This window comes from Lycorma delicatula, chromosome 1 (assembly GCF_047948215.1).
Source record: "Lycorma delicatula isolate Av1 chromosome 1, ASM4794821v1, whole genome shotgun sequence".
NCBI classification, from domain to species: domain Eukaryota; kingdom Metazoa; phylum Arthropoda; class Insecta; order Hemiptera; family Fulgoridae; genus Lycorma; species Lycorma delicatula.
In genome coordinates this window covers 377,450,281-377,470,903 of record NC_134455.1, presented here as the reverse complement: position 1 = coordinate 377,470,903, position 20,623 = coordinate 377,450,281, and the positions used below count along the sequence as shown (strand labels likewise).

General features: G+C 32.7%; 1 protein-coding gene across 1 annotated transcript in view; it reads left to right on the top strand.

Annotated features, from left to right (window-relative positions):
- LOC142317289 (uncharacterized) overlaps positions 1-20,623 on the top strand; it is a 35,567-nt gene that overhangs the window by 4,913 nt on the left and 10,031 nt on the right. Inside the window, exons 3-4 of the mRNA XM_075353720.1 lie at positions 6,908-7,021; positions 14,688-14,838. Coding sequence (XP_075209835.1) covers positions 6,908-7,021; positions 14,688-14,838 — 265 coding nt within the window. The remainder of the gene's footprint in view (positions 1-6,907; positions 7,022-14,687; positions 14,839-20,623) is intronic.

The window sequence follows — 20,623 nt, the reverse complement described above, 5'->3', positions numbered from 1 at the left end:
TTCACCCGATTTAACGCAAAAAGAAATGGCATACCGTTGCGCAATATTTTGCGGTTTCATTGCTGTGACGAGAGACACAGAAGTGAAACACGTGTTCAGTTATTACAGCACAACTCACGACTGAGCAGTTGCATCAATGTGCCGCTTGGACTAGAAGTAGCTTATAGACCAAAGTCAAAGATGGTGTGCCTACGCAAGCTGCAGGGTTGCCACATCTTGTAAAGAAAAATCAGTCTCATTACTTTGTCGCACCTCTTGTATATATATATATATATATATATATATATATACACAGAGAGAGAGAGAGAATGAGAGACAGACAGTGGTAGAGAGGAAATTACTTTAATTTTTTTATGTAAAAATATATAATATATATTACGACTCATTATATTAAATGTTATCGATAATATCAAGGAAAAATACAGGATGCTCCGATTTTACAGTGCCTATACGCGAAAAACCACTGCTTTTGAAATCAAACGATAGTTAAAAAATTCCTATAACATACGCAGCGTTTCATTACCAGTACGAAACATTGCATTATCATGCTATAACTGAAATTCTCGTTCATGTAAATCTACCACGACGATAAACTGTTTATGTATTTCGTACACCTTTTATTGTGTTTCTCAGTTTGTGGGTATACAGTAGGATCTCCAGTAAAGCACATTTGGGGCTGTTTAGGGGAGGGGTAGCGTGGCGACCGGAATATGCACATGGGGTATCATCACCTTCTTCGGGGTCAAGATATCAAAATATTAAAAACTTTACACCAGATCAGTAACATAACTGAAATTATCAATTAAAGAAGTAACAATAAAATTTTTATAAATACTGTTTCATAGCAACAGTTCAAAACGCGTAACTAAAATAAAATTTCACATCTCGTTCTTAGAGCTTGTTACTGGGTGGTTGTGTCATGGTACCATGGCACACCAATGGGTGGCTGGGCACCAGTTGAGACACTGGGCTTATTGAGCCTTTGGGTGACACGCAGCATGTTTCCAGTTTTTGACAAGGGGTTGGTTGCCAGAGAATGTGACTAGTGATAGTTTGAAAGCCGCATTAGATTTAAGTTTTAATCTTCGACGACGACGAACAAAGGCTTGTACTTACTTCCTCGCTATCACCGACTGGGAAACAACTTCTTGTCAGGAACTGGTTTCATGCTGTTTGTCAATGGGTGACAAGCCTAAAATGAGAATAATAATAACAAAAACTACGGTTGGCTGAGCCACGGCTTAGTCACAGATTGGCAACATATATTTTATTGAGAAAGATAAAATGTCTAAAATGATTGGTGAAAAAATATCGAACCCTTGTCACAAATTAAAAGACCAGATCACCTAAAATCCACTACATTTAACTTAGTATGAACATTTTTCCTTATTTAAAGCTGTAGAATCAATTTCCAAATTATTTTTCCTTCCTCCTGAATTACTATATATATATATACATACAGGGTGTCCCATATAAAACGCAACCTAACCTTATATTGGTAGGTATTGAAATAATAAAAAGGCATATGTAAATGTAATTTTTATTATTACCATCCATTACCTTACATTTAGAGTAGTAAATGTTGGAAGTGGCCGCCATCTTCTTGAATACAAGCTTCAATTCTTTTTACAGCGTTTCTTGCAACTTTATTCAAAGTGTGTGGCTGGATGTTTAATACAGCTTGTTCAATATTGACGTTCAAGTGTTCGTGGTTTGTTGCTGTAGGCTTTTTCTTTGAGGTAACCCCGAAGAAAAAAAATCCGCAGTCAAATCTGGAGATCTTGGTGGCCACAAGCCTCGAGCGATAACTCGATTACCAAAGAATTCCTCAACGAAATCAGAATTTGAACCTCCGTAGTGCGATGTTGTAGCCAGCATTGTCTGTCTTCCTCTTCCAAGAATGCTATGAACTGAAATAAAATATCCTGATATCGTTCTGCATTAATGGTGTAATCGAAATAAATAGGACCGATTATTTTCTTCCGCGATATCGCGCACCACACGCCCGACTTCTGCGGGTGTAATTGTTTTTCGTGATAAACGTGGTGATTTTCAGCACTCCAAATTCTACTACGTAGCCATCCAAATGAAACCGTGCTTCATCTGTGAAAAATAACGAATCCATAACATTAATTCCCTCACGCAGAAATCAACGGAACCGTTGACAATATTGTAGCTGTTTTTCTTTGTCGAGCTCAAGAAGTCGATGAACCGTTTGAATGCGATAAGGTCGGAATTATAATTGTTTGGTCGCTCGACGAACGGTTGATTTAGACAAATTAATTTCAACAGACAAACGTCTGATCGATTTATTAGGGGAGGCGAGTAATCGGTCTTTGATTTCAGCAACTGTATCTGTATTCAACACCGACGCAGATCTTTTGTGTTCCTTGTTATTAACAGAACCGGTCTCTCTAAATTTTGCGACTAACCTTAATACTGTTGTTTTGTTAGGAGCCGGTTTATCTGGGTACTTATGGCGAAACAAATCTTGCACTGCAACCGCTGATTTCGTACTGAAGTACGACTCTACAATGAAAACACGTTCATCTATCGAAAACACCATCTTGTCTCTAGCAATACACTGAACGATACGATTGCATTGTTGTTACTATCGGTAGTGTTCTACTGCGTCGCCGCGATGTTCAGATGTTGGACAAGTCCATCTCAGTAACGAGTAAGGGAGTAAGCTTGACTTTTTAAATTTCATGGATGAGTGATTGATGGGTTGCGTTTTATATGGGACACCCTGTATTTATAATTATTGGATATTGTAATATACATGATTTGCCTCTTGTTAACTTCATTACTGTGTGTATATATATACCTCTCATAATTTAATAACCTTTGATAACATTTGGAACTGTTGCCTTCTTTCTTTTCCATACTACTTCTGCACAGTCTAATTTGAATTTAGTTGTCAAACATAAAACATGCCACTTAACTTGCCACTCAACAACATTATTTTTCTCTCCTTATCACACACTGTATGAATTTATTTTGATTTTATTTTAAAGTAGATTTATATTTTTATTGTAGCTCATAAGCTACAATAAACAGTTCCATAGAACTGTTTTCTTATTAATAAACTTCTATTCATGATCAATATCAAATCCTGGTGACATTTTTCATACACTATACAATTCCATTTCCATGTTCCATGCTCAAGTTTCATGCTTATATTGCGATATAAAAAATAAATATTGTTTACAATCAATTTGCTTTGGTTGCCATTCGCATCTACCCAAAGGGCTCCACCTTCTGGACCCCTGCAGTGTACGCTATCCTTATGGTTAAGAGAATAATACTGATAAATAATAATTATCGTATTCAGGTTGGACAGAAACCTGAAAAAGAAACTAAATTATGAAAGGTAAGTAATAGGAACTATGGTAACTGAAGTACACACACCTTTGACGATGAAAAATTCATAACTTATTTCTTTGCAATGGCGGCAGAAATATTCAGTAATAAAGTAAAAGAATAGATATCTTTTCCTTAATGAATTTCTTTAATTCACAACTTCACCCATCTTGGGAGTGAAGAAATAATGAATATTTTTAATATCTTAACCTTAGGGCCTCGGTTAATGGCTTAAAACCTCTCTGGGGTAACACAAATGTATTTTGAAATTTGAAAGTAATCAATCAGCTTCGTCTCACATGATGCATGAACAGACAGACAAACTATATATATATATATATTCCCAGTTTGAATTTTGAAAATCGGATGATTGTTTGCAGATATAAGAGCACCAAATTGCACCTCAAAAAAGTGCCCCAGGGGCACCCCGTTTGTTACCAGTTGATAGTAATGATTGGGCTAGCCTCCCATGAGGTGTTTGTATACCACACCACTCTGGCCTCACATGCAGTCCCCAAGGGAAATTCATTATTGTTAAACAGAAAGAAATTGTTCAAAATTTATTTAATATTACTCATTATTTTTGTAATATTTTTCAGTTGACTGATATGCATTCAGTTCAAACTCACCTCACACAGTGATGACTCACAGTTCATTAAAGTTTGTGCTTCAACCGGAAAATCTCCACTACTACATACATATACTCATATTTTCTTTTTTTTGACATTGAAAACATATCTAAAAACCTTCTCAGTTATGCAGAGAAATGTGGGTAAAAATTTAGTTGAAATTGATTAAGGAGTTTTTTTGTTAATCCCGAACTAACAAAAACCCTCTTCCTCTTTATAAATAGTATAGATCAGTATTATCAGCAAGTACTGCTTTGTTAAAGTGAAGCTTAATTCTAAGAATATATATTTAAGTTCACCCAAAAAGATTTTTAATTTAAAATTTGTTAAAAAAAATTTACAGATTGCTGGCATGCAGAAATAAGAAAATGAGTGAAAAATCTCATACACAACCCAGCAGCGGTTTTTAACATATGAATAGATTTTTTTAACAACTTTATGTATTCATTCAGAACAAATAAATTTTGCTGCTTTTATAAAATAAATTCTAATTTTCTTATCATTAAACTTTAAAATCTAATATCTTCATTGTTTGCATACTATTTACAATGCTAACTTCACTCATCGTAAAGTTCTTGTTCAGCTATTATAATTATTATTACTGTACATCCATTCTCAAAATTGAATATTTTCTCGATTTGTGAAAAATAGCTGAAACCAATCAAACTAGGTATACTACCTGATGATATAACATCATATCGGTCGCTTAGTATGAGAAGTGTTCAGCAGTAATTGACCCGCTAGACACAATCAATGTAATAGATGTCATGTTGCTAGAGTCGTGAAGTGGACAGTTAAGGCCAGTCATTGTCATCTGTGCAGGTGGGTGGCGTCTGTATATTTAGTTCATGTTGGATTTTGAAATTGAAATCTTACCGCTGGTTCATGGCAGTTTAATAATTTTTTGAAGTAGTTCCTATAATTTTGCAATTGTCTTTGTTGTTATGTCCTAATTTTCCATTTTTATTCTCAAGCAATGGCTGGGTAATTTGTATTTGGTAAGTTTTACAATTTTTGTAAGTGGTAAATTTTTAAATTTATTTATATTTAATTTAATAGACAGGCATGAGACCCATGAATGCAAAATCATAAGAATATAATAAAATAGAAAATAGTATTTTTTTTTGTTATACATCAGAAGTGGAAAAATATGCCTAAACCAAACGCTCAGTAGCCTGTACATATTAGGTGTGTGAGGTTCACCGCCTACTGCAGTGGACTCGCTAAAAAGCCACTCCCTCATGCGGTGCTGGAACTGATGTAAAGGCTCAACCTCAGCACCACTTGCGTCACAGGTACACCTTGCATTCATACAAATATTTACACACCACATTCACATGATATTTACAACTCAATATATACTATACAAGTATATTCTTAACCCCACACAGTTATGCTGGCCTTAGATGGCAGGAATGCATTTCATGGGAGCCATTGCTGATGGCAGTGTCGAGGCACCCCTGCCACCTGCCCCCAATGACTGGTGCCCATCAGTACCCTCAACTGACATCCTTGCTGCCCACCTCATGTTCTTCCTTTAGTAGTTTCTGGTGGAGCGCTCCATTGTGTTCCTTCCAATCCTGCAGACGTAGACCCCAAATGACCCATGGTCTATTGACCAATACAGCTACCTCTGGGATCAAAATATAGCTCTAATGTCCTTTTGGATTTTTCCATCTTCTTGTCTTCTGTGGTCCTGTCCCTTTTTTCCTTGGCTACGAGGTCCAATCGTGGCATTCCCACCACCACTAGTGAAGCATCCAAGGAAACTGTCCTATATAGTTGGGCCACCCTGATTGCCAACTTCCTATACATGCTGTTCAGTCTGAAGACCTCCCACCTTACCGCCATCACATACAATATTGTATGTGATAGCAGTAGTATCGGCTATATATCCAACACCAACTGTAGATGCTAATATCCTGCATTTAGATGCCTTGGGACTTCCGACATTGGCCATTAGCCCCATCAGTGTTGAGGACATTCGCTCCACCTTTGTGGCTACCTAAAATAGATCTATCATTGTTTTTGTTAGCTTATTTTAAAAAATCTTTGGAATCATTAGATAAAGATTCCTCAACTTTATCAGTATAATTAAAAAATAAATCTTGACTAAGAGTATTACAAATATTTTGTTCTTAAATATATCTTAATAATAAGGTAGATCTATGTTGTTTTTGAAGCTTATGGATGTTTTTCTCATTAATAATTGTGTAAATTCTCAGTAGAGAACTGCTTCAAAAATTACATTTTTTATAAATATTTATGGTACATGATTATCAACAATATTGTTGATATGAAAATGCAATTCTTAAAAAAAAATTCTATATTGGTTATAAATATCAAATCGGAGTCAGGTATGGCATTTTTCATTTGCTACTAAATTCAGTTTCCATGTTTCACGCACAAACTTCAATATTTTATGGCAATATAAAAAATAAATATCATTTACAATTAAATTCCTATTTAGTAAATGTTGAATGTTATAAAAATATCTGGTAAGAATTGTTAGGTATAAGATTAAATTCAAAATCTTAGGCAACATTATCTCTAAGGTAAATGATATTTACCATGATAAAAAATTTTACTGTAAGCAGTATTAACATAATGTCAGTAAGATTAGAAAAAACAAACTCATGAGAATTACCTCAAGAGTTTTAACAGATTTTTTGATTGTAAAAGGTTACAATTTGTAGAAAAATCTGTAAGATGAGTTGAAACATTTTTTGATAATATTTAGCAAAATCTGGCATATTAAAGTCACCTAATAATAATAGTAATAATTTAATTGTGGCTGTCCTATATGTGTACGCTAAGCAAATTACAGGAACAATTTATTTTTATTTAATAAATTATACAAAAAAATCATAAACATCTTTACTTTGTTGCATTCATTTTTTTGTTTTTTATTACAGCAAGTAGATTTACTACAGCTGAAAGAAGAACTACTTGATATCGAAAAAGATCGTTTAGCAATTGAAGACACAAACTTGAATAAATCAGTAAATTTAGAAGTTAAAAATGAAGTGGTAAGTAAGGATATTAGATTCTGCATACAGTGAAAACACCAATTGTCCAGATGAACCTTTGCAAGGCCAGATCTGGATAATTGTGTAAAAATTTACTTTAATAAGTTTTACAAAGTCTAAAATACATATATGTTTTTGCTAAATGAATTGAAAAAAGTTAAATTAAAAAACCAGTAAAATTAAGGTCGATAAAAAAATCCCTATTGAAGTGAAGATTTATTTGAAAAAATTAAAATTATAAGTTAAAATTTTTTCAAACAATGTATTAGCTTTTTTAAGTTGCCTAATCTGGATTTAAGCTTTAAAATTTTTGAAATATGTTTTTTTTTAGAAATATTTTTGTTTTCCTTAGTGTGGAAATTTCTAAAACAAGAGGCAGCACAAAAACCAATATCATATTCATAGCGATAATGTTGCAATTCATTTCTTATGTTTGTTATACAAAAAACATCTTATTCTGTGTAGGTTTTTTGTGTATCTTGAATATGTGACTGGAAATGTCATTACACAGAGAGAGAATTAGAGGATCTTCTCAGAGGGCCTACTTTTTTTGGAAATGACTATGATGAATTTCAACAATTTTCTCTCTGAATTGAAGAGGATTGTACTTCTCCCCACTTTTCTTATGTAAACTGTGAGCATTGAATACAGTGATATTTAAAAGTTGTCAGAACTGCTTTTTTTTGTCTTTTTCTTTTGAATGGATATGCTCTCAGCATTTGATCCACCTTATCAACTCAATCTATAAAAATATAATTGTTGACAACATTTGGAACTATTGTCTTCTTTCTTTCCATACTACTTCTACGCCATTTATGTTAATCGTCAAACCCAAGACATGTTGTTTATCGTCCCACTTGAACATCATTTTACCCTCCTTATCACACATTGAATGAATTTCATTTTTATTTAATTTTAAAATAGATTTATATTGCGTTTGAAGCTTATGGGTTTTTCATCTTTTTTCTTTTCAAAACCTCTTCATCCATTCAGTATGTTTCTTCTTTCCCTCTGTTCATCTTCTTCCTATTGTTTCTCTTTTTTGTTCTTGATCAGTCTTGTAATTTCATCTCTAAATTTCCTTCTGTCCTTTGAAATCTTCTTCTGAGATGTTGAGTCGTTCCAGGTCATCTTGTGTTTCTTTCATTCAAATCGACTTTAATTTATTTACGTTGACGATGTTGGAAGTTTTTTTAGCAAGTCTATCTTTACTCATCCTGTATAAGTATCATATATATTTTTGCTAAATGAATTGCAAAAAGGTCATTTGAAAAACCCAGTCAAATAAACATAAATAAAAAATTTCCGGTTGAAGTGAAGATTTATTTTTTCAAATAATGTATTATTTTTTCTTTAATTTCTTAATTTGGATTTAAGCAGTCCAGTTTGTCAGATATCTCAAATCAGCATCCTACTGTATTGTTTTTCATTATTATGGACTTGCACGTAAATTTTGGATTCCATGCAGTTCATTTGTGAACTCGTATATATTAATTATTTAGCAGGTTAAACTTTGTAAGTCCATTTTTTTTTTCTGTGTACATAAATGTCTATATATACAATATAATATTCTTTCAGCCTCTGCAAAGCACGGAATTAATGAAACACTCTTACCTCTTAATTTCTTACTTCAAAATGCTTTCAGGCCTAAGCTCATCCTCAGTGATAACTTTTATAAATTATGTAACTGTTCACAATTTATATAATAAATATTAGCTTTTTACATTGTGTAAAAATTGTTTGTTTAAAATAAAAATTAAACAACTTAAATTAATTAAACTTCTAAAAATATTTTAAATGTTTTTAAAGATTTTTTTATTTATAACAAATAAATGTTCAGTCAATAATGAAAAAGTATTACAATAATTATTAATTTATCATATCTTATCTTTGGATAGAAACTTAATTTTAATAAAAGTATCTCCATCAAATTCTGTTTGCAGATTTATAAGGCTGAATTCACGTTTAAATATTTTATTTTGAATATTATAAGGCTAAATATTCATCTTCAATATTTATTTTTTCAACTATTTCCAAATTACCTTCTAAACTAAATAATCAAAATTATTAAAAAATTGTCAGCAACATTTGAGAACCCAATTATTCTGTTTTTAAATGATTTAAAATGTTCTATAAATCTATCTTTAAATTATGTATTTGTTTTATATATCTTTTCATAATTGTTCCATTTAATTTTATAAATACCAGAAGACCCACATTTATTTTTTACTTTTTCATTATTATAAAATTTTTAATGTTTTATTATATGATTATCAGGTTTGTATTTTTTATTTGTATACGCATCAAATTTAGTTTTCTATAATTTTATTTGTATAAGAGTATTTTACATAAACATTTCACTATTTTTATGGGTAATATTTGTATTACTGAAATATTCTGGATTATATTTTTAATATCAGTCAATGATGTATGATATCCATTTTTTTATAGCTATATTCTTTTTACTAAAATTACAAAATTTCCATTTGTCGTTTATGTATTTTACTGCTCTGTATATCATGTACTTAAAAATATTAACCTTCTGGGACCAAATATGATTAGAATTGCTATTTATAATAATTTCATTTCAGGTAGGTTTTTTATATAATTCAGTTATTATTTGATTGTTTTTATTTTATTATTTACATCTAAATAATTTATTTTTCTGTTATGTTCCATTTCATATGTAAAATATATGTCCTCACCTGCTTTTATTAATATATTTTCTATTTAGAAAATAAATTAATAGGATTTAGAAGAAACAATGAACGGCATAGATGAAGTCCTACGCAAGAACTATTGCATGAAAATAAACAAGAACAAAACAAAATTAATGAAATGTAGTAGAAATAACAAAGATGGACCGCTGAATGTGAAAATAGGAAGAGAAAAGATTATAGAGGTAGAAGAACAAATTCAAACAAGAAGAATACAAACAGAAGTTATGTATAAAAACTTTACCACCAAGAATACAGAATTTAATAATGCTTCTTCCCTCATGCTTATTTTTTAATAGCGCTTTTGAGGTTTTCACTCGTCATCAGTTAAACTTTTCTTTTTTTCCTCAAATTACCTCAATAAATTGGGTTTTTCTACTTTGTTTCCGACTATCTAATAGTGAATAAACATTCCATTGATAACTTAGAAACTAATTTGAAAATAATTGATGTCACAAAAAAAATGATAATAAAAAAAACTGGGCATTTTAGGAAAATAAATTTTTTAAATATAGACAGAAATTCAGCTTAATTAATCTGCAGAGTTTGATAATGATGCTCTAATCAAAGCTGCTATAGATAGCAGCGTTTTTTTATCAATATTAGGTAAAGTTTATGTTGTATTAGTACAGTACTGTATTTAGCGGCCGGCCACAAACATGTTAATAAAAAGGTTTTAATGTTTTTAAAGTTTACAAATTTTTAATTACTTTAATTAATTATTTGACTGCATATATTATATCGTATATGTAATAATATTAATGTTAGTGTTTTATTAATGTTTTAATGTGTAACTAATTTTACCGTAAAAATAAAATAGTTTACCGTAACTTATAATTTCCACTGTCTCCTTCAAAGTAATCCCCTTGGGCATTGATACAGTGATCCCAGCGTTTTTCCCATGATTCCATGCATCCCTGCAAGTGTGCAGGTGTAAGTGTTCGAAGCACGTTCTGCGTTTCTTTCTGAATCTCCTCAATTGTGTTAAAATGACGGCATTTTATTTTCGGAAAGAGAAAAAAGTCCCACGAGGCAAGGTCAGGCGAATAGTGGGAGGGAAATCACTACAGTCTTTTTGGAAGCCAAGAAATTCCGAACGGCTAGCGATGTATGCGCGGGCGCGGCGCGTGTCATGGTGCAGAACCCAGCTGTTGTTACCCCCACAGATCTGAACGTTTGCGCCTAATGCTTTCATGTAATCGCTTCAAAACTTCCCAATAGAACATCCCGTTGACGGTTTGACCAAGAGGAACAAATTCCTTATGGATAATGCCTTTGATGTCGAAAAAACAATCATCATGGACTTCACGTTGCTGCGAACTTTGCGTGTTTTTTTTGGGCGCGGTGAACTTGGTGACTTCCACTGTGATTACTGCTGCGTAGTTTCAGAGTCATACCCGTACACCCGTATCTCATCACCGGTTTTGATGTTGGTGATGAAGTTAGGGTCATCTCTTGCTGAATTTTTCAATTCGCTACAGACCGCTACGCGATTTTTTTTATGGTCGCTGTTCTACAGTCTCGGTACGAATTTTGTAGTTATGCGTCTCATGTTCAAATTGCTCGACAAGAGCGTTGCACGGACCCGTATGACATTTGTACGATTGCACAAACATCATGGATTGTTTGTCTACGATCTGGAACAATAGCCTCTCGCACTTTCGCGTTGTTTTCCGGTGTTGCGCTTGTCGATGGTCTTCCTGAACGTCATCGTCATCGACTGTCGTTCGTCCAATTTTGAATCGTTTGTACCACAAAAACATTTTACTTTTACTCATAGCATTGTCACCAAATGCTTCCACAAGCATGCGATGGGTTTCTGCACCGGTTTTTTAAGCGTGAAGCAAAATTTGACGCAGGTTTTTTGCTCTTTAAAAACTGACATTTAGAACTTCACCGAAGCATTAGAACACAACGTTACACAACCGCACGAAAGTCAATAATGCAGCCTCTCAACGTCACAGCTGTTAGAACACTGATTCACAAAGATTAGTGTTAGCCACATCTAGCGGTAGCGGATCGTACTAGCAATGGTTCGCGTGCGAAATTCAAATTCCCCGAACTTTTGGGTAGCATCTCGTGTATATATATATATTTTTTATAGTATATATAATATTTATATATACAGGGTCATTCACGGGAACCGGATGTTTTTGAAGTGGGTTGTACTCGGGCGTTCGTGGTGGGAGGGGCACGTGGCTGGTGTCTGACGTTTCCTTTGTTCATAGCATTTACATTTTAGTCGTTAAGATGGAGTCGTGGACGCTAGACCAACGCCTGTACGCGTATAACAGTTTTGTGGGAAATGACGAATCCGTAACTGCTGTTCATCGAGATTTCCGCCGTCAGTTTAATATCCATCGTAATGCAAGCGTCCCTTCTCGTAACACAATATTGCGACGGGTAAACAACTTTCGAACAAGCGTTTCAATATTGAAGAAAAAACCACCGGGTCCACGACGAACCGCTAGCACTCCGGAGAACATCGAAAGAGTAAGGGAAGCCGTTGTCAGAAGCCCACGCCGGTCTATTCAGAGGCATTCAGCAGCGCTTCAAATGACCACAAGTACGGTAAGACGAATTCTGCATACACACCTGCATTTCCATCCTTACAAGATTGCCGTCGTGCAGCAGTTAAACGAGCAAGATTTCACGCAGCGATTACAATTTTGTCTACAAATGCTTACCGTTTTTGAAGAAAATGAAAATTTGTTATCGCTAATGAGTGACGAAGCCCGTTTTCATCTGAATGGCTTCGTCAACAAACAGAATTGCCGGTATGGGGCAGAAAGAAACCCGCATCAGCTTCACGAGAAACCACTTCATAGCCCAAAGGTGACTGTCTGGTGTGCAATAGGAAAGGTCGGTGTTATTGGACCGTATTTTTTTTGAAGAAAATGACGCTGCCGTAACTGTAACAGCTGATCGTTACGTTGCGATGTTGAATACGTTTTTCATCCCCGAGTTACGAAACCGGGGAATCGATTTTCAAAATGTGTTATTCCAGCAGGATGGAGCTACAGCGCACACAGCGAGGGCAACGATGGCTGTTCTCCGTAACTTGTTCCGGGACGGATCGTTTCCAGATTCGGCGACATTCCTTGGCCCCCTCGGTCCCCCGACTTGAGTAGTTGTGATTTTTTTCTGCGGGGGTTTCTGAAATCGCTTGTGTTCGGTTAAAAGGCTACAACAATGTATTGCCCAAAATAGACATCACTTGCCGGACATAATTTTTCGTTCACGAGTAAGTAACAAATGCTTTGATTTAGCAAGCGTTTCAGTACCAATAAAACTTTTTTAAAGTAAATATTCAATTTTTTATGATTATTTTAAAAACATCCGGTTCCCGTGAATGACCCTGTATTTATATATATATATATATATATATAAATACAGATTAAAATCATCTCAAAGTAAAAAAAAATAGCTGAATTGATTATAAGTGATAATAATAATAGTAAACATAAGGATTTTTATAATAATAATTTTCACAAAAAGTACAATGTTAGGGATAAAGAGAAACAAGATAATTTAAATGTAGTCATTACACAAGAAATTCGAGTAAATGTGGCAATAATGATGATCATGTTGAATTCAGTGATAAAGGAAATTTAATTATTTGCTAATGATTTTAAATTTAATTTACCAGATAATAATAAGAATAGAATTATCAAAAATAAAGAAAGACTACATAATATTATTGGTAATAACATTTATAAAATTAAACATGTGTGTATATAAAGAAACCACTTTTTAATAAGAAAACAATATATAATTTAAAAGTTAAAAGAAAGTAGCTGTGTTATACTAAAATCAGATAAAACAAATACGTCAGTCATTATTTTAATTGAAAAATATAATAATTTAATGGAAAAGTATATATATATATATATATATATATATATACTAATAATTAATTTTTAAAGATTGCAAAAAGTTTAATAACAAACTATAAGGCAGTTTTACGATAATGAATTGAAGTATCACACTAGAATATATCCATTTAAACCATTTGCCCTGAAACTTATCGGTCGTCCTAAAATACCAAGGTAACCCGATGGATCCATTAATTAACTTTAAATCTGCACCTGTTATTTTATTACCAAAATAATCAATAAAATAAGATTGATTTACCATATAAATATAATTAATGTAAAAAATGGGTATGTTTTGGTTAAAAAATTAAATAATTTGACAAAAAATAAAAATGATAAGTTACTTAAACTAGAATGATAAGTTATGACATAACCATTTTGTACCCTAATATTCCTATACAACATACAATTTGCATAATAAAAAAATAAAAATGAGAACCTAAAATTTATTGATAATTTTCTCACCGTTATTAGAAACACAACTATTTTGAATTTTATAATTTATATTACACACAAGAGAATACTTTACCGATGGCGTTTACTTTATCGACCGTTATGTCTGAAATTTATTTGCAAGAATTAAAAAATAAGATAGTTTATGGTATTACTCATATACACAAAATTCTATTATGGGTTCTATATGCAGATGACATTTTGGTTATCTTTGAACCTGTTATAAATTATGAACATCGTATAATATTGAAACAGATAAGTGCAGAAAAATAAGTTTTTTAGATGTTATATTGAAATTGTCAAAAAGAATCATATTACAACATCAGTATATAGAAAACCTACGACAAGTAAAATTACTATAAATCGAATCATCCATGGTCATACAAAATTAATATATTTAATATAACTTCGTAGAATTTTGAATATATGAATAGAATACAGAATTAGTATTTTACGCAGGTTTTTTCTTTAATTTGAAAGCTGCATATTCATTTTGAAAGCTTCTTTTAGTAATACTTACTAGTAATACATTTTCAAGATACATATTTATTATATAATACTGGATCTGTTTTGTTTTAATCAGTGTTTAGTTAAATTGCAGAAATTTACTATTTATTTCAGGTCACGTATACTGAAAATCGGTTCATGCAAATAACTATTTATGCTGAAGTACTTGATCCCTTTACATCTAAGTTAACCACAACAAATGTATTTCATTATACTTATGAGTCTTCTAATATTGTACCTTCAGTATTTCCAGCTACTTATAGTGGTAAGTATTAAAATAATTTAAAAAAAATTATCACCTGAGTGGTAATAAATTATGATTATTGACAGTGATCAAAAATAATTTTATTACATTGTCAATATTTGCTAAATATTTTTTTTGGCACCAATTCCAAATATAAAGTCAGAAGCTCCGATTTTTTGTAAATGCCCTTCCTATCTTCTAGAAAGTATATGCAACAATGCAAGTACAATGTATTATTTATTTAATTTATTGCAGCAATTAAGTTCCTAAATAATTGGGTTGAAAATAATTTGGTTTATTGAACAATTATTGATGAGCTTATGTTGCGCTTAGGACAAGTTTATAAACCTGAGGACTGGTGCCTTTTGATAGATTCGTCCAAGTATAGTTTAAAAGCGGTTCTACTACACAACGGTAACAAATATCCTTCGATACCAATCGCTTATGGTATTAATTTGAAAGAGACATATGATGTGATGAAAGACATTTTTGAAAAAATAAATTATAAAAAACATAGCTGGAACATACGTGGTGATTTGAAATTTATAGTTATTTTGTTAGGCATGGAGTTAGGCTATACTAAGTACATGTGTTTTCTTTGCGGGTGGGACAGCCGAGCTGGGGATAAACAATATGTTACCAAAGAGTGGAAGAAACGAGACAACTTAACTCCAAATGGGAAAAATATTATTTATAGCCTTTAGTTGAACCCAAAATAATATTTTTACCTCCTCTCCATATCAAGCTAGGACTAATGAAAAATTTTGTAAAAGTAACGAAGGAAAGTCCCAGATTTTTGTACTTCAGGCAGAAATTTCTGAATGTAAGCAAAGGAATATTTGTTGGTCTGCAAATAAAAGAGTTGATCAGAGATTATGTATTTAACTCTATGTTAAAAAATGTAGAAAGTGCAGGGAGGATTGGGCTTCATTTAAAGACATTTGCAAAAAATTTCTCAGCAAACAAAAATCCAACAATTACCACAATATTGTTGATCAACTTCTTACATCATACAGAGCTATGGTTTGTAGTATGTCTTTGAAAATACATTTCCTCCACTCGCATCTGGATTTTTTCCTGTACACTTTGGAGACATAAGTGACGAATACAGTAAACTTTCCACCAAGACATTTCAGTGGTGGAAAGCAGCTATAAAGGGAAATGGAATACTAACATGCTAGCCGATTGCTGTTGGACATTAATTCGAGATATGCCTGAGGTTATTTATAAAAGAAAAGCATCAGCAAAATCATTCTAACACAGGTATGGCCATGCAAAATTATAAATTTTACAGATTTTAACTATATTTTCCCTTAATTTTTTTTTAAGCTTAATTTATTTGAAACTAAAGGTGATGGAAAATTGTATTTACTGTATGTATTACTTGTATTTATTGTATGCAAAAAAGCAATTCAAGAAATGGTATCACACTTAGAGAAACACTAATTTTTTTTGTCTATCAGTATAACTCTACTGATAATAAAATCATGTGAACCATATCTTGGATGTAAAATAGGTGATCAGAGTAAGTCCTGGGCTCCTCATATTTGCTGCAATTCTTGTATAACGCTGTTGACTGGTTGGTTGAATGGATTTCATCACATGACATTTGCAACTCCAATGGTTTGGAGAGAACCAAAGGATGACTTCATATACTGCTATTTTTGTATAATGAAAATATCAGGGATAACAGCTAGAACTACACATACCGTCAAATATCCTGATATTCCTTCTGCTATAAGATGATTTCCTTACAGTCCACAGTTTCCAATTCCATTATTACCAAAAACATAGGAATTATATGAAGCTGTTAATGTAGTAAGTTGTGCAGATCCATCAGATGATAACAAACGAGAGACCCAGATATTTTTAGAAATTACAAATACTATACCACATTTAATTAATCAGTCAGAATTAAAAGATCATGTTTATGATCTAAATTTATCCACTAATCAAGCAGAAATTCTCTCAACATGACTAAAAGGATGCAATTTTTTACAACACAGAATTAAAATAACTGCTTTCTCTGACAAGCAGTGTGAATTTGAACATTTCTTCATCCAGTACAAGGAGTTAGTTCCACACTGTAATGATATGGAATCTTTACTAGAAACTTTGGGACACACACCACCTGATGAATGGCTTCTTTTTATAAACTCTTCAGAGTAATTTTAAAACGGTCCATATTGGATATAAAATCCCATCATTCCCTATAGCTTATGCAGCTCACCTGAAGGTATCATATGAAACATATGTTGGAGATGATTCCGTATGAAACATTTGTGGAGACCTGAAAATGATAGCACTCTTATTTGGTTTACAACTTTGGTCCAAAGTTGTGAACAGAGTACTAAATTTTTTTCTTCATGTGCGAGTGGAACAACAGGGATAATAAGAATCATTATATTGAAAAAGAGTAGCCAAAAAGAGAAACATTGACTGAGTTTTATTGAGTTTCAAATGGTCTTAATGACTGTGAGGTTACTGCATGGAAATCTTTTAAAAAGGTTGTAAATAACTTCCTTAGGTATTTTAAGGTAGATAACTACAGAGAACTTATAACTGAGCTTCATAAAAACTATAAAGCACTTGGATATAATGTGTCACTAAAGATCCACTTCTTAGATTCTAATCTCGATTTTTTCCCTACCGATCTTGGAGCTGTGAATGATGAACATTGAGAATTCTTTCACTAGGAAATATTCATCATGGAAACATGCTATTAGGAAAAATGGAACCTGAGAATGCTGGCTGATTACTGCTGGACTAACAAGGCATATATACGTACAGCAAACTACATCAGAAAATTCAAAAGAAGCAGATTTTAGACCTGTAGAAATCGCATGTATAATATTGTTATACTTCCATGACAATACCTTTTTCTTACTACAAAAAGTGGTAATTGTTATTAGTAATAAAAATTAAAATATTCACTATTCTTGTTTTTATAATATTTAACATTAGCGCTTTTGCAGTGAGCACTGCTTGATCAGATGTAAAAATTAAGATAAATTTAAAAATTTAAAGAGAAGAATGTTTCTCTTTTTGGTTAGGTTGTAAACTGGTAATGGAAGACATTTTATTGATCATAATAATACATACTGCTACCTGTTGAATGGATTTTAAATTATATGAATCTATTATTTGCTGAATTTATCATATTCAAATTTTATAAATTCTATAAATGAATAAATAAAATTTGAATATGATAAATAAAATCTAAAAAATGTACCTAAATATTTTGTATTAAATTATGAAAAATAACAGAATTTTTTAAATATGATTACTATTAATATATTTATGGATGTGCATTTCAAATAAAATTAGCTAAGCAGTATTGTTATCCTTAAAGAATTCCTAAATATAATTTTGTTTATGAATAATATTTGATTAATTTTCATTATATGTTATATAGAACTAATAAAAAGGAGCTTAAAGATTTATTTTTTTATTGAATTTATTGCATAAAATTATTAAAATATTCATTGATTTTATCAAGTAGGTGCAACAATTGTTGTGTTGTCAGTCACTCCTTTCAATAGCCATTAATGCTATTAAACAGACAATCATTGATAACCGAGTAGTTGTTGACACCTTATAATTTAAGTGGTTAGTAGAAAGTACATAATATGTAATAATAATTTGCACTTGAAATAAATCATAAATTTTTGTTGTGCATTATATATTTGCACAAGCAGTTGTGTAAAGTTATTTATTTTGACTATGTATGATTAGGTCATTCCCTGTCTTGTTCAAATTACCAGTTCTTATTTATTGTATTGCAAAATTAATTAATAATTAATTTATATGTTGCAAAACTGAGTGATGCTGTACAGGATACCATGGACCTGTAAGCATTTTATACTTCTTACTTTTAAGATGATTATTAAACCTAAAATTGCATAGAGTGTATTTAAGAATATTTGTTAAATTCACTTCCTAAAAATACATGTACCTCATAACAAGAGGGCAAGAGGGTTCAGCGCAGCAAGATTCATTCACTTTGGAAGTACATGTACACGTTCCTGGAGACCTGTGCCACAGCTAACGCATTATTTCGATAGAAATCAAATTTATTTTTATCAAAAAAAAAAAACCTCAACAGAATCACTTTTAAAAAAGAATTAATGTTAGATGTATTTCCATTGAAAGCCCAACAAAAATACTTAACCTGTTTCAAAATCATCAAATTAATAAAAAATATTTAAAAAATAAAACATTCTATAAAGTGCTATTTCTTATAGGCCCTAGAGCTAGTACATACTTTCATGGCTAACTTACGTCAAGTTGGAAGTGTATTAAAATTTTAGTTTACTAAATTGCGAAGTTCCCAAACTGACCAAAATGCTTGCCATTTGGGTCTGGGTTAGTTGGGGATCAATAATCTGTTTAAAAAAAATACCTTGTAAGTAAATAAAAAATCATATAAAACATAAAAAGTTTATGTTTGTGTGATATTATTATCAATAAAAGCAATTTCATAATATCATTTTCCTACTGACCGTTTCTGTCTGCCATTTAGTAAACTAAATATTCAACCGATGCAAATTTTACTTCACCCAACCCGGCGGCCGGGTCTCTGTCCTTTATTTTTTCTCCCAGTTCCTAGATACCATCAGAGTCCCCGGCCGTTCATTGGAACGTGACGTCATTATCAAGTTTAAGGACTTATTGTCCTCTCGGCTTTCTCACAATGCTCCAACATATGTTTGCTAAATCGGAGTACTTTGTCAAGCGTAACTCCCAAGTATTTTACCGTATTTCTCATCTGTAATGGCAATGCACCAATTTTAAGATTGATGGAGCCAATTTTTCTCTTCCCCGTAAAGGTGATATATTCACATTTGTGTGGTGAAACCTCTTGTCCACGCTCAGCCATCGAGGCACCAATCAAGGACAGCGCCTCATTACTTCGGTCTGTTACTTCCTCCTCATTCTGGCCTCCAACCATAACCATGAGATCATCCGCAAGCGTGATGGTCCCAGTGCCCTATGGCAACCTCAGTCTTAATATTTCATCACAGACGATAAGCCATAACAATGGTCCCAGGACCGAACCCTGGGGAACGCCACCATGTAGTATTTGATATCGTGGGGTCTTCTCTCCATGTCCACTGCCACTGAGATACTCTTACACTTGCCTTCAGTATGGGCTGATACCCTTGTCTCTGAGGGATAGCATTATCACATTCCACGGCAGGGACACGAAGGTATTCTTGACATCCAAAAGAATAAGCACTGTAAACTGCGTGTCCTCCATGTACCACTCCTCTGTTATTGCCCAACTAATCACTTGCCTGTGTAATCGAGCTACTGTGTCAAAATCCGAACTGATTATCATGGATACTGACACCCCACCTGAGTTCGTCTGAAATGCGGAATATCAGCATCCATTCGACAACCTTGCCCATATTGTTCAGCAGATGCAGCAGCCAGTATTCAGGCTGTTGATCACCTTCTTATTCTTCGGAAGAAAGCCATTATGGCCTCCTTCCAACAAATTGGGAACATCTTCCTTTCCATTCCATAATTTGCTATGTCAACTACTTCCCCGCACCTTAGCTATTAGGCCCTTGAGGATGGCTTGAGGGACTCTGTCTGGCCCTGGACTCTTTTTACTTTTTAACTTTACTATTGTCTCTATAACTTCCTCCAGAGTGTATCTTCTGGTATCATATTTGATAACCTCAGTAACTTCCTGTTCCTGGCAAGGGAAAAGTTTATCAATCTGTCATGTTATTTGCTCCTCCATGAGGATGGGCAGACGTCGGCTAAAGTTCCTCGTGGCTATCTGATACGCCCCTCC